This window comes from Myotis davidii, unplaced genomic scaffold (genome assembly GCF_000327345.1).
Source record: "Myotis davidii unplaced genomic scaffold, ASM32734v1 scaffold370, whole genome shotgun sequence".
Classification (NCBI taxonomy): Eukaryota; Metazoa; Chordata; class Mammalia; order Chiroptera; family Vespertilionidae; genus Myotis; species Myotis davidii.
In genome coordinates, this window is record NW_006288615.1 from 17,810,102 (window position 1) to 17,824,452 (window position 14,351).

The 14,351-nt window shown below is 40.1% G+C and overlaps 1 protein-coding gene across 10 annotated transcripts in view; it reads right to left on the bottom strand.

Moving 5' to 3' along the window:
- DYNC1I2 (dynein, cytoplasmic 1, intermediate chain 2) overlaps positions 1 to 12,854 on the bottom strand; it is a 51,376-nt gene extending 38,522 nt beyond the window's left edge. For 3 of the 10 annotated variants that reach the window (XM_006760637.2, XM_006760634.2, XM_015561989.1), the window contains exons 1-3: positions 11,876 to 12,035; positions 11,482 to 11,598; positions 6,015 to 6,132 (exon numbers count right to left, since the gene is read on the bottom strand). In XM_006760637.2, coding sequence (XP_006760700.1) covers positions 6,015 to 6,132; positions 11,482 to 11,598; positions 11,876 to 11,968 — 328 coding nt within the window. In that variant the 5' untranslated portion in view covers positions 11,969 to 12,035. Of the gene's footprint in view, positions 1 to 6,014; positions 6,133 to 11,481; positions 11,599 to 11,875; positions 12,043 to 12,075; positions 12,145 to 12,655 lie in introns of those variants that run through there. The other 7 variants (XM_015561987.1, XM_006760635.2, XM_006760639.2 and 4 more) reach the window with 5 other exon arrangements.
- Between the last annotated feature and the right edge of the window lie 1,497 nt (positions 12,855 to 14,351).

Here is a 14,351-nt window from a genome sequence, read left to right on the forward strand (position 1 = left end):
TGCCAGCTTGGATTTTGGCCTTCCAGGGATATAAAATTAACATTGCTGATTTTTGGCCTGTGGAGAAACTACTAGAATATCCTTTTTATATATATATAATATATTTTTATTAGAGGCACAGTGCATAAAATTCCTGCACTGGGGTGGGGGAGGCCCTCAGCCCAGCCTGTGCCCTCTCGCGGTCCAGAAGCCCCCAGGGGATGTCCAACTAATGGCTTAGGCCCGCTCCCACCATTGCCACTGCGCTTGCCAGCTGTAGCCTGGCTTCTGGCTGAGCAGCACCCCCCTGTGGGAGTGGTGCACTGACTACCAGGGTGCAGCTCCTTCATTGAGCATCTACCCCGTGATGGTCAGTACACATCATAGCAACCGGTCATTCTGCTGTTCAGTCGATTTGCATATTAGCTTTTTATTCTATAGGATTGATTTCAGAGAGGAAGAGAGAGATAGAAACATCAATGACGAGAGGGAATCATTGACTGGCTGCCTCCTGCATGCCCCCTACTGGGGACCGAGCCCGCAACCTGAGAATGTGCCCTTGACCGGAATCAAACCCAGTACCCTTGAGTCCTTAGGCTGACGCTCTATCCACTGAGCAAAACCAGCTAAGGCTAGAATATTCTTAAAACACAAAGGACTTGGGAATGTACCTAGATTTAGAATTAGAATTACATCTGAGTCAACCACTGAAAACTACACAGAAGTCTCAGAGATGAAAAATGCTGCACCACCCAATTATTTTTCAAGTAAAAGAAAACCTCTGGCAAGACGGGACTTTTCCAGGAAAGAGGATCTAGAAAGGTGGACAGTCAAGGCAAATAAATGCAGGGAATGAAAGTGGTGGTAGGAGAGAGTGATATGGAAGAGTGAGCTTCTAAGATAATCTGAGGTTGTAAGAATTTCTTCTAGGATTCTTACTCTTCAAAAACAGCCCTTGTTACAATTATGCCCCCTTGTGGACACAAGTGCTCCGAGCATGGAATATTAACATCTAAAGAACTTTTTCATACCTTATTCTTTTTTACCTGAAAGCCATTGCTTTAAACCTTAAACCTCTAGAAACCATTAATTTCTCCCTTTTCTCTGGCCCCTTCTCCTAATAATGAAGTTTATTCTCCACTAATCTCCCCTAAATGTTTCTGTTCTTTTATTCTCTACAATATAATTTAGAGCACCAGATAAATGCTTAAAAAGAAATAAAAATAAAATTTTACAGAATTAAAATACTATAAGAAACTTAAAATTAGACTAAAATTTGAAAAAAAGATGACTTGGTATATGGAAAGCATTCTAACAAGAAATCATATTTAAAATATTCAAAAGTTACAAGAGGAAGGGGAAAAAATGTAGTAATACCTATTTTGACCAACAAATTTCTTTTCTTTTTAATAAAAGAAAACCTAGATATCACATTTACTCTATCCAATTGATACAGATTCAGGCTACAGAGTAACTGACAATATGTTTTCATCTCTTTACAAGCTAGATAAAACAGTAGTTACACATACAAAAAGAGATTCACTTTATTTTTTCCATCATCAATGTTTAAGAAATCCACATTTGATACAATATGTCTTGAATGCTGTATCTAAAATTAACTTTCTTAAGACTTGCAACTTAAATTTAGTTTAAAAAAAGCATAAAGGAAATTTCCACTATGCTTTTTCCTAACTTTTAAACACTAATATTTTGCTGTTGCTTTTAAAGCAGAATGGCTTTTACTTGGCCTTACCAGCTATAAAGACATATGACCTAATAACTGAACAATATTTAAGTGGCCTATGCTGGGCACCAGGAATAAAAATGTTATCTCTACTCTCAAGAACCTCTGACAGAAAGCAGTCAAATGACCAAATAAATAAGGATATACCAGTGAACAGAAGCTAAGAGTTTTTATTAGCTATATCTTTTACAAAAAAAAAAGCAACACATGAATTCTCTTTGGTAGAATAAAAAAAAGAATAAAAAGTCCACTTTAAGAAAATAATAGTGATTTAAAAAAAATAAATTTTCTTGAGTATCCTAGTAGTGTTTTTGTATTTTACAATAAAATATATTTAATAAACTTATTCTGTATTAAAAAGAAAAACAAGTATCCACCCTGGATCATGATATAACATGTGTTTTTTTTCCCTCATGGGTTAATGTCAAAAAAATTTGACAACCACTGTCTACAACTGTATCCTGTAATTTTCAGGCCCAATTTTACATAAATACTGGAAAGATTTTTAGGCATTTGTCAGAGAACAAAGGTGGAAAACTACACAACTCATTTAATGAGACCAGTATAACCATTATAATAAAACCAGACAAGATACAGTAAAAGGAAAAAAAAAATGTCAGTCTTCTGAGCTTAAATAAAGAATCTATATATATAAAAGCCTAAGTGACCATTAGGACCGAACGACCAGAATGACCGGACGATTGGAATGACTGGATGACTGGTCACTATTATGCACACTGACCACTAGGGGGCAGATGCTCAATGCAGGAGCTGCCCCCAAGGTGGTCAGTGCATTCCCACAGTCAACCTCCTGTGGCCCCTACCCCGGCTGGCCAACCTCAGCAGCCTCTCCCCCCGGTCCCAATCGCCCTGATCAGAACCTCCTGCAGCCCCTCTCCGCAATGGGCCAACCTTCCAAAGCCCCTCCCACCCCCCAGCCAGCTAACCTCCAGTGGCGCCTTCCCCCAGCTGGCCAACCTCTCACGGCCCCTTCCCCTGGCCGGCCAACCTCCCATGGTCCCTCCCCCCAGCTGGCTGGCCTCAACCAGGACTGGGTGAGATGGCCCCAATCAGCTCTGATTGCCAGCCAGGCTGAGGTACCCCCCCCCCACACACTTGTGCATGAATTCGTGCACCAGGCCTCTAGTTTCTAAATAAAATACTAACAAATCTAGCAATGTATAAGAAAAATAGTATCTCAAAGCTAAGTTGGGTTTATTGCAGAATGTAAGTATGCTTTTACATTAGAAAACATACCAATATAAATCATCATATATATTTAAAGGAAAACAGCATATTTTCATTTCAAAATATGAAGAGACCTATGAGGTTATGAAAATATTTTGGTGGTTTTAAAGAACATCCACAAATTCTATGTGAATGTGGGCTGGATTTAGTGACTCTCTTGCAATGGACAGAATGTGGCAGCAATGATGCTGTGGGACTGCCAAGGGTATGCCATAAAAAGGACAGCTTCCTCCTGGCTCTCTTTCTCTCCCAGATTGCTCACTTTGGGAGAGCCCAGCTGACCTGCTGCAAGGATACTCAAACAGTTCTGTGGAGTGGCCCACAGCGGGAGGAACTCAGCCCTCCCTCGCCAACACCAACTTGCCAGCCATGGGATTGAGCCACCTTGAAAGCAAATCCTCTAGCCCCAGTCAACACCTCAGGTGACTACAACTCTAACATCTTGACTTCAACCCCATGAGAGTTCTGAGACAAAACCACTCAACTAAGCCATTATTAAATTCCTGGCTGACAAAAACTTAGAGATAATAAACGTTTATTATTGTTTTGTGTGTTTAAAAAAACACAAACCTGATAAAAGAATAGAAAACTTAAATAGACTATAATCATTAAAACCTGGAACAACCCTAACAGGTTTGGCTCAGTGGATAGAGCGTCGGCTGGCGGACTCAAGGGTCCCAGGTTCTATTCCGGTCAAGGGCATGTACCTTGGTTGTAGGCATATCCCCAATAGGGGGTGTGCAGGAGGCAGGTGATCGATGTTTCTCTCTCATCAATGTTTCTAACTCTCTATCCCTCTCCCTTCCTCTCTGTAAAAAATCAATAAAATATACTTTAACAAAAACAAAAAACCTGAAACAGTGAAAAAAGCAAAATCAAACAAACTCCCGTTGTCCACCACCCCTGGGGAAAAAAGTTATAATCCCGGGCAGCTTTACATTTCAATTTTTCAAGTTTTTAAGGAACAGGTAATATCTATTCTTTACAAGTTGTTCTACAAAACAGCAAAAGGGAAAGCTGTCCAATTTATTTTAAATGAGAATGGCCACTTAGTATGGACATTATGTACAAGAATATTACAGCAAAGTCCTAAAATACACACACACACACATACACCCTTATCTGCCACACCTTGGAAGTGACTATTAGTAATTAAAGTGAAAAGTTAAGCATGTCTCATGCTTTTCTAACATAAAATGCAGTTATAGTAACCACATAGCCCTATTTACAGAGGGAAAGCTCCCCTTTATAGAAGAATGAGACACACAGTATAATGCCATGTATGTATAAAAAACATACACACATAGATATATGAAAATTTGAAAAATGTAAACACATGTAGGACAGATGAAAAGGATGTATGTGAAAAATGCAAAAGTACTTAATGCAAGACGGAAGAAGAATGAAACTGGAGATGGGGTATAAGAGAGAAACAAATACACATATGCATACAACTAAAGAATGATCTTTCAAGAACTGATGACGGAGGTGGGCAATAAATTAATAAATATGTGCAGGTGAATGCAGTGAAATGAATATCTTACAAAGAACAGAAAAGGAAAAAAAAAACCTTGAAAGTGCCCTAACCAGTTTGGCTCAGTGGATAGAGCGTCAGCCTGTGGACTGAAGGGACCCAGGTTCGATTCCAGTCAAGAGCATGTACCTTGGTTGCGGGCACATCCCCAGTAGGGGGTGTGCAAGAGACACCTGATTGATGTTTCTCTCTCATCAATGTTCCTAACTCTCTATCCCTCTCCCTTCCTCTCCGTAAAAAAATCAATAAAATATATTTTTAAAAAAATCCTTGAAAGCAAATCCTCTCGTCCCAGTCAACACCTCAGGTGACTACAACTCTAAGATAATCTAAGGTTGTAAGAATTTCTTCCAGGATTCTTACTATTCAAAAACAGCCCTTGTTACAATTATGCCCCCTTGTGGACACAAGTGCTCCAAACCTGGAATATTAGCATCTAAACAAAAGCCAAAGGCTCAGAAAAGAAATGATTATTCAAAGACTAGGCAGCTAACAAGCAACTTGGTATTTTTTAAACAAGAAAAGAGTGTTCTGATTTATTTACTTTTAAAACCATAATATGCAACATAAGTTTATTAAACATTAACGTATTTCAATCTTCACACTCTATAATAAGGAAAAGGCAAATGAGCTGAAAGAAATAACAATGAAGCAGACCATGAGAGAAACCAGCTTTTTCATCTTCAAACCTTTTAGAAATATCAGCTCTAAGGACTATTTTGTTGTAGTTTTGCAACAGGTATACAGCATTTACTATCTCTGGTATTTCTTCCCTGGACTAGATGAAATCAGCCCACAAGCTAACCCTGAAATTTTAGGTCCCTAAAGGACAATGACCATGTCAAACTAAAATACCATGTAAAAGCACCCAGCTCAAAATTATTTTAAGTAAGCACTAATGCTTTCTAATATGTAATTATAGATTATCCTCAGTACCTCTTCTATTTCAGCCTTTTGGTCTAGCACTGCTATCAAAATGAGTAACACAGAAAAAGAATGAGACTAAGTCAAAAGAATGTACCAATATTATTTTCTTTATTACCATTGAGAGCAGAAGGCTATAAGCTTCTCCTTCCACTCCTATACTTATGAATACTAATATACCTTTAGAATTTTGATTCATTACCTACACGTCTGTCTAACCTACAGCAAAGAATGTAGAATTAAAATCAGGAATCACAGTCATCTTTAAGGTTAATACAGTATGGCACAGAAAACTTGATCAACAAATATTTGTTGAAATAAATTACTGATTTAACAAGGAAAGTTAATTGGTGGTCATGTATGTTAATAAACATAATTAACCTTGCAGCTCTCTTGAACAAACAAAAGAAACATGTATTAGCACATCTGAAAAAAGACAATTCAAAATAAAAGATAAGAGCAATAATTTTTAAGATACACGAATAAGAAAAATATGCAAAATATATTGTCAACTCACTCATCTCAAGTACATCTGAGCTGAACAGAATATATGTCTCTCATAAATGGATATATTCTTATCCTTACCAATGGGGGATTCTGGAGTTAGCCCCATGCTTTGAAGCAATGCTTCAGCTTCTCTTCTTTTTTTCTCAAGATCTGATTCTTCTTGCACAGGAGCAACTGCTTCCTTCTTCTGATCAGTCTAAAATTTTTAAGTTAAAAACTTAGGTTTACATATGGTACACAACATTTGCAAAAAATGTATTTTGAATAGACATTATACTAATTAAGTGAAAATCATTCTCAACAGAGTTCTAGTAAGTAATCTCCAAATGATATGTACTAACTAGATTCACTTTTTTATATAATCAAAGAGCTCCCACAAAAATTTTCCTAATAGGTAAATTCTAAAAGTACAGTCAACTTCTAATTAACTACAATATTAAATTGTTATCCACAGTTAGGAATTGTGAAACTCTCCCCCAGTGGCACAAAAGCTTAGACATAAATATCACAATGCTATGAAAAAAAAAAAGATGGAGTTCTTTAAAAGGTAACTAATTTTAACTAAACAGACAATTTGATTTGTTGAAAACAGTAGGCTACCTCAAACTTCTGTATGAAGTAGTCATTGTATTTATGCAACTTTATGTAAGGATGTTTGTAAAAAATGCATCTGTAAAAAAGCTTTACAGATTTTTTTTTAACTATAGCTATTATCCTATATAATAAAAGCCCAGCGATCAAAAGGCAGAACGACCGGTCAACCAGTTGCTATGACACGCATTGACCACCTGGGGCAGATGCTCAACACAGGAGCTGCCCCCCATGGTGGTCAGTGTGCTCCCACAATGGGAGCACCACTTGGCTGACCTGGATAAGCGCGCTCCCACAGCAGGAGGAGCCACTCAGAGGGTGGGTCCACAGCTGGTCGGCTGACCAGGATGAGTGGCTGCTCCCACTGTAGCCGCTTGGCTAACTGGGATGAGCGGTGCTCCCACAGCAGGCCAATCCCCACAGGCCATGCCCCCCACCAGTGCACGAATCTTGTGCACCAGGCCTCTAGTTCATCATAAAAATATGGCTGGGTTTGGTAAAATTCACTTTTGCATAGTTTATAACATTTTTTAAATTAAGTTCTTGTCAACTTTTATTTTAGACATTTATAATTTCAGCAAAATCTTCCAGTTAAACTAGAGAAACCTCAATACTCTCAGATCATCCAAAACATTTCAAGTGAAATTTAAGCCTTCTGGGGAAAATTCTATATATACAGTATTGTCCCCTTATCCATGGTTTTACTTTCCATGCTCTCAGTTACCTGTGGTTAACCTTGGTCTGAAAACATTAAATGGAAAATTCTAGAAATGAATAATTCGTACATTTTACATTGCATGCCATTCTGAATAGCACGATAAAATTTTGCTCTGAAGCTCTCCTTTCGGCCTGGGATGTGAATCATCCCTTTTTTCCAGTGTATATGCTAATTGCTTGTAAGTCGCTAAGTAACAGTCTTGGTGATCAGATCAACTATCATGGTGTTGAAATGCTTGTGTTCAAGAAACCCTTATTTTATTTAATAACTAGAGGCCCAGTGCATAAATTCATGCACAGGTGGGGTCCCAAGGGGGATTGGGGGGGGCTGGGATGCGATTGGCCCTCTGAGCGGGAGGTGGGATGCCCTTTCCAGCCTGGGATCCAGATCCGTCGTGTGGATGTTCACACTGGTTGTCGGGAGCTACCTGGTGGCCACTTTTATATTGTTTCTTCCTTGCGGAGCATCTAGGGAAGGGAAGCGGCTGTGGTGCCCAAGGCCAACTTCCAGGAGGCGCTGTCGGGATCATACCGGCGGTGCTGGTCCTGGAGATTGGACCTGCAGGAGTACTGAGGGAGTGAGTGGCTGTTGCCGGGCTGGTGAGTTGCACTGTCACCAGGACGGATGTGTCAGCTGAGTGGTGCTCCCACTGTGGGAGTGCACTGACCACCAAGGGGCAGCTCCTGCATTGAGCGTCTGCTCCGGGTGGTCAGTGCGCATCAAAGCGACTGGTCATTCCGGTTGTTCGGTCGTAACGGTTGCTTAGGCTTTTATACATATAGATGTCCCTAACCAGCCCTGGTTGGTTTGGCTCAGTGGCTAGAGCATCAGCCTGTGCACTAAAGGGTCCCAGGTTCGATTCAGGTGTAAGGCATGTCCCTCGGTTGCAAGCTCAATCCTCAGCCCTGGTTGGGGGCACATGCAGGGGGCAACCAATTGATGTTTCTCTCTCACATCAATGTTTCTCTCGCTCTGTCTCTCCCCCTCCCTTTCACTCTCTCTAAAAATCAATGGAAAAAAATATCCTTGGGTGAGGATTAACAACAAAATGATAATGTCACAAACTACAGTAATGACACTGGCAGTTCAGATATGCCAAAGAGAAGCCATAAAATGCATCCTTTAAGTGAAAAGGTAAAAGTTCTTGACTTAATAAAGAAAAACAATTGTATGCTGAGGTTGCTAAGATCTATTCTATGATAAGAATGAATATTCTATCTGTGAAATTGTAAAAAAGGAAAAAGAAATCTGTGCTAGTTTGTTGAGAGAACACATTCACATAACTTTTATTACAGTATATTATTATAATTGCTCTGTTTTATCACAGTTATGGGCTGCATTGTTTCAGTCAACAATAAACCAGATATACAACGGTGGTCCCGTAAGATTATAATGGAGCTGAAAAACTGCTACCTCCTAGGGATGTCATAGTGGAATGCATTAAGCACGTGTTTGTGCTGATGCTGGTGTAAACAAACCTACTGTGCTTTCAGTCAGATGAAAGTACAGCACATGTAATTATGTATAGTACATAACACTTGATAATAATAAGTGGCTATGTTAATGGTTTAAGTATTTACTATATTTTTTATCATTATTTTAGAGTGTACTATTTCTACTTATAAAAAACGAGTTTACGGTAAAACAGCATGCATGTTACCCTGGCAGGAGCCCTCATATATCTGTTTACCATGTATTTACAAGTATGTACTATGCAGACTTGATGCTGTTTTGTTTTGTACAGTAACATGCTTGTGGCCTAGGAGTAATAGGCTGCACCATACAGCCAAGGTGGGTAATAAGCTATACCCGTGGTTGGCAAACTGCGGCTCGTGAGCCGCAGTTTGCCGACCACTGAGCTATACCATCTAGGTTTGTGTAAGTAACTATGATATTTGCACAAGGATGAAATTGCCTACTGACAAATTTCTCAGAACATATTCCCATAATTAAGTGGTGCCTGACTGTGTTATTGTTGTTAATCTCTTACTATGCCTAATTTCTAAATTAAACTTTACAATAGGTCCGTATATATATGAAAAGACATAGTATTTATAGGGTTTGGTATTATCTGAAGTTTCAGGCATCCACTGGGTGTCTTGGAACCTTATCCCTTGAAGAAGAAAAAGCTACTGTATACCTCAAATGCCTATTTCGACTAGATAGCTATTACTCATACAATTGTCTGCAGTGAATTTTGTTAGTCATAATAATCTATGATGCCATTTTAACTTTAAAAATTCATCAGAAAATTTCGTCAAAATAGTCAAACAGGCTATATTATCAAGTTGACACTTTACCTATATACATATAACATATTGTAGACTCATTGTTTAATATTATCACTTGTAATGTTTTAAAATTTTTAAATTAAATATATAAATCATGTAACAGATATCCCTTAGAGGCCACTTACGACCATCCTTAGAAAACAAAAACCAAATTTGCTGTCAGCACTAAGAGGTTTAAAGTTATAGATATTACTTTGTAATGGCTCTGCCAGTCTGACTCATGCTTCAACCAGATAGCTTTTAATGAAATAACTAAAAGCTCCAACTCACTTATAATAATGTACCACAGAAAGGTTCAGAGAACACTAGAAAATTCTTCAATTATAGGCCTTCACAGCATCATTGCATGCCACATATAAATCGTATCATTGATTTTTTTTTACTAATATTTTTATTTTTCCCCTAAGAGATTCCTGTAAGTCTTGACTATTTTTTAGGCTATCACATTGAAAAACTTGGTACAAATGTCACAGGACAAACTACCTTACACTGGCCATTTAAAACATATCTGTGGTGAAAATATACAAATTTATCTAAAGAGCTTTCATCAAGATAAATGTACAGTACATTTCAATAAAGGAGCAAGTAAAATATCTCCAGCTCAGGGTCAATGTATATTTGTAGTACATGATTAAATGGTGATGCCAAAAATCAGAAGACATAAGTACTTGGTCCACCTTTATCAAACCCCATAACTCGGTAAAAATATTTCAACGACTACTCATGATAAAGGAGATAAAAACAAATCCCCTAACCCGGTGGTCGGCAAACTGCGGCTCTTTGGCCCCTTGAGTGTGGCTCTTCCATAAAATACCAACTTCTGTGCATGGGTCACGGAGGTTCAATTGCACTGTACATGTGTGCCCGCACGTGGTATTTTGTGGAAGAGCCACACTCAAGGGGCCAAAGTACCACATGTGGCTAGCGAGCTGCAGTTTGCTGACCACTGCCCTAACCAATTAAATATTCTATTATATATTCCTCTTTGTCGTTAATACTATCTTGACATATTATTAGCAGTTCAGGCTAGTAAAATTTTCAGGTAAATAGGTTCAAAACCGAAACTACGTTATGATATACTGTAGATGCCATGTTTTATGAGCTGATACCCCTTACTTTATATAATAAATGCCAGTGGCCCGGTGCACGAAATTCGTGCACGGGGGAGGGTGTGTTCCTCAGCCTGGCCTGCACCCTCTCCAATCTGGGACCCCTCGAAGGATGTCCTACTGCCGGTTTACAGGGATCGGGCCTAAACCGGCAGTCGGACATCACTCTCGAAATCCAGGACTGCTGGCTCCTAACCGCTCACCTGCCTACCTGCCTGCCTGATTGCCCCTAACCACTCTGCCTGCCAGCCTTCTCCCCCCCAACTGCTCCCCACTGCTGGCCTGCTTGCCCCCAAATGCCCCCCCTCCACCAGCTCTACGTTGGCCCCGCCCCCATGGCTTTGTCCAGAACGTCCATAAGGTCTCCTGGAAGGTCTCCCAGTCTAATTAGCATATTACCCTTTTATTAGTATAGATATTCTTAGAAAACTAAATATGTAAATTGAACTTTTATAAATTAAACCCTAGAAATGCATCATTCTATGTGAAATATTTTTACTTAGTAAAAAAAATCGTATTTTAATTGACCACTTTTGATCAGTTGTATCATGCCTGGTACTATCCGTGCTTTCAGGCATAAGATAAGAATAGGCTACTGTACATCTCAAATTCCTATACTGACTAGATAATTATTACTCATGCAACTATCTGCAATGAATTTTGTTAGTCAGACCTGTTTCTTTAAAGTCAGATGCACCTATAGTGTCATATTTTGCAGTCACAACTGCTGGACTTTTTTTTTTAAAACTATTCTGAAAGCTTTATATAAAGGTGTAAGTACTTGAAATAAAATCCAATTATTTTATATTAAGTTTATTTTCAAAAATCAGACATACTTCCTTCTTTTTCCTTTCTTCTTCTTTTCTCTTCTTTTCCTCTCTGATTTGGGCCAACCGCTGCTTCTTACGCTCCAGCTCTGCCTTTAATTCACTTTTGTCCGACATGTTTGCGACCTGAAGAAGCATGTAATCATATACAGTCATTATAGCATTGGTAAAAGCAGCACTCTTTTCAAAAATTTGCCTTCAACAAGTGTCTCAAGAGGCCGTGTAGTTCAATGCTATCTAAAGAGAACATGTAAACTCTAATTTTAAAACATTGGAAGTATATACATTACTAAGACTTGAAACACATTATGAACAAACGTACATAAGGAATATTACTCAGCGTTAAGCACAGTAGCTAGCACACTGCTCTTTAATGTTCACAGGCCCAAACTTAACACAATACCTGGCTCTTAAAACAGAGGACGTGGATTGGCACGAAGAGGCGTAACAGGCTAAAACCATACAGATCAAATCTATTACCAGAGTTTTCATTCATTCCTAGGAATTTGATAAAAACAACGTGTGGTCACACACAACGTTCCTGTAAATTCTAGAAGTGCAATGTCATCGTAGTATTTTGGACAAGCAAAACACAAGCATCACCCTCACTTGCTATCGAATATACTTAGTTGCAATAAATGTCCGCTTAGTCAAAGCCCGGAAACAAAGTCCAGCCGCTCAACTAGACCCAGCTGGCGGCCCGGCCCGCACATCCTCGCGGGAGCCCGAGCCGCCGTGACTCACACACGGTCACTTTCCTAAAACTCCGAGGAAGAGAAGGTCTCCGGCGTTCGTGCTGCCGTCTCCGCGTCAGGGAACTTTCCCACACACAGAGGGGAGGGAAACGCAGCAATGACTTGTACTGACAACATCAGCCAGGCGACAAGGAGTCCTTCTCCCCTGGGGTCCCGGCCCGGAGGGCGCGTCTGGGATGGTGCGTCGGAGGGGGAACCGGTGGGAGGACCAGTGGGCGCGGGACGGGCCCCTCCGAGGCACCCCCGGAGCGGCCAGAAGCAAGGGCGTGGCCTCGCCGGCGGCCTTCCGGAGTCACCGCGGCTGGCCCTCCGCGTCCCGCCCCGCAGCCGCGGGCAGCAATGTCGGCAGGAACTCCCGAGGCGCCCTTCGAGCCCCGACGTGAGACCCAGCGGACAGGAGGGCCTTGAGGGGAGGACGGTTTACCCACCTGTCAGGTGGCGGGAAGGGGGAGAATCCGCCTGCCTGCAACTTCCGACAACGTCCCTCTCCTCCAGCCACGACACCGAGCGTCGCCGCCACAGGCTCCGCGGCGACTCCAGGCACACAAAGAGGGATGGGCGGTGGCTGCTACGGCGAGTGCTTCGGGACAAATGGCTTCAACAGAACGGAGTCGCTCCCAGAAAGAAGGGGTGGAGCCCGGCTGCGGGGAATTTTTGCCCTTCCGTGATTTACCTGCGTAAAGCAGAAGACAAGGACTGAAACAATGAAGGCCCAGGAGGCCGACGTGTTTCCGCGTTACCATAAACTAAGACGACTGCTAATATCCTCGGACTGGACAAGCAACCTCGCCCTGGCCAACAGACAGACCCGACTCGGGAAAACTACAAGCCCCAGCTCCAAGAGACACTTGCTTGGGGCGAGCAATGCATTCTGGGAGCTGTGGTCAATGGTCGTCGCAAGGTATGCTGGGACATGTAGTGTTTCCTAGTCTTGCGGTTTCCCACTTTGAGGCCTTCTTCCTTCAAAACTCCCATGAGAAGCTTCCAGCCCTTAATGTATTTAGTCTGTTGATCAGTGCTCGTTGTATCTTAAGATCTTGGACTCAACACTGGCTGAATTTTAAGAAGGATTTTCCAGTGGTGAATCTATTCAGGGTGTCCCCACAAAAGGGATATACACTTTAGCAGCTGATAGTTCAATTTTGAAAATGAAATGCATTTTAATAAACACTGCCTTTATAATTATTCAAAGTGTATATACATTTTGGGGACACCCTATATATTGCACTGCACATTTTGGTGTAGAAACTTTCTAGGGCATATATACCAGTCTTAGAAAGAAAAAAAAAAATGCCTTATAGAGATTTCATGTGGGATCTTAGGCAAAATTTATAATACAAAATTTAAATTTTTGCCCTAGCCAGTTTGGCTCAGTGGATGGAGTGCCAGCCTGCGGACTGGAGGGCACATGCCTGGGTTGCAGGCTCAATTCCTGGGGATTGAGTAGGAGGCAGCCAATCAATGATTCTCTCTCATCATTGATGTTTCTTTCTCTCCCTCTTCCCTCCTCTCTCTGAAATCAATAAAAATATTTTTTTAAAATTTAAATTTTGAAAATGTACTGTAACCCCATTCTGTCAAAAACTGGGAGAAAGTGTCTTTAATTAGAAAGCTCCTTGTAAACCTAATTCAGTTTTTACTAGTATTTATGATGTACACTTGCTTAGCTGCAGTATTACAGTTCTGAAAATTAATAATAAAAATTTATAACTCCTATATTTCCTCTTAAATTTCATCATGTACACATGGACTGACTGTTCATTTGGGGCTACAAATAAAATTAGTACTGTTATAAAAATAATAATTATAAAATAATATTAAATAATATTAATCATCATAGCATATAACTCTCCTGTACTTTGCTGCAGTATAGTTGGTAGCATTGTGGCTTTCTTTCAAAGAATTTTTGAAAAGAAAACATTTTATACTATTGAAATCTAAACCAAGCAAAAATGATTTCCACAGTTGTAGGTTTTTTCATATACAAAGAAAGCAAAAGTTGTTAGAATATGAATTTGCCAGAAATTTATGGGTTGATACACATTTCTTAAAATTTTATTTACACAATTAAAAGCTTTCTTTGGCAAGAATGAAAGCCAACACCAAAGCAATGTCTTATATTCT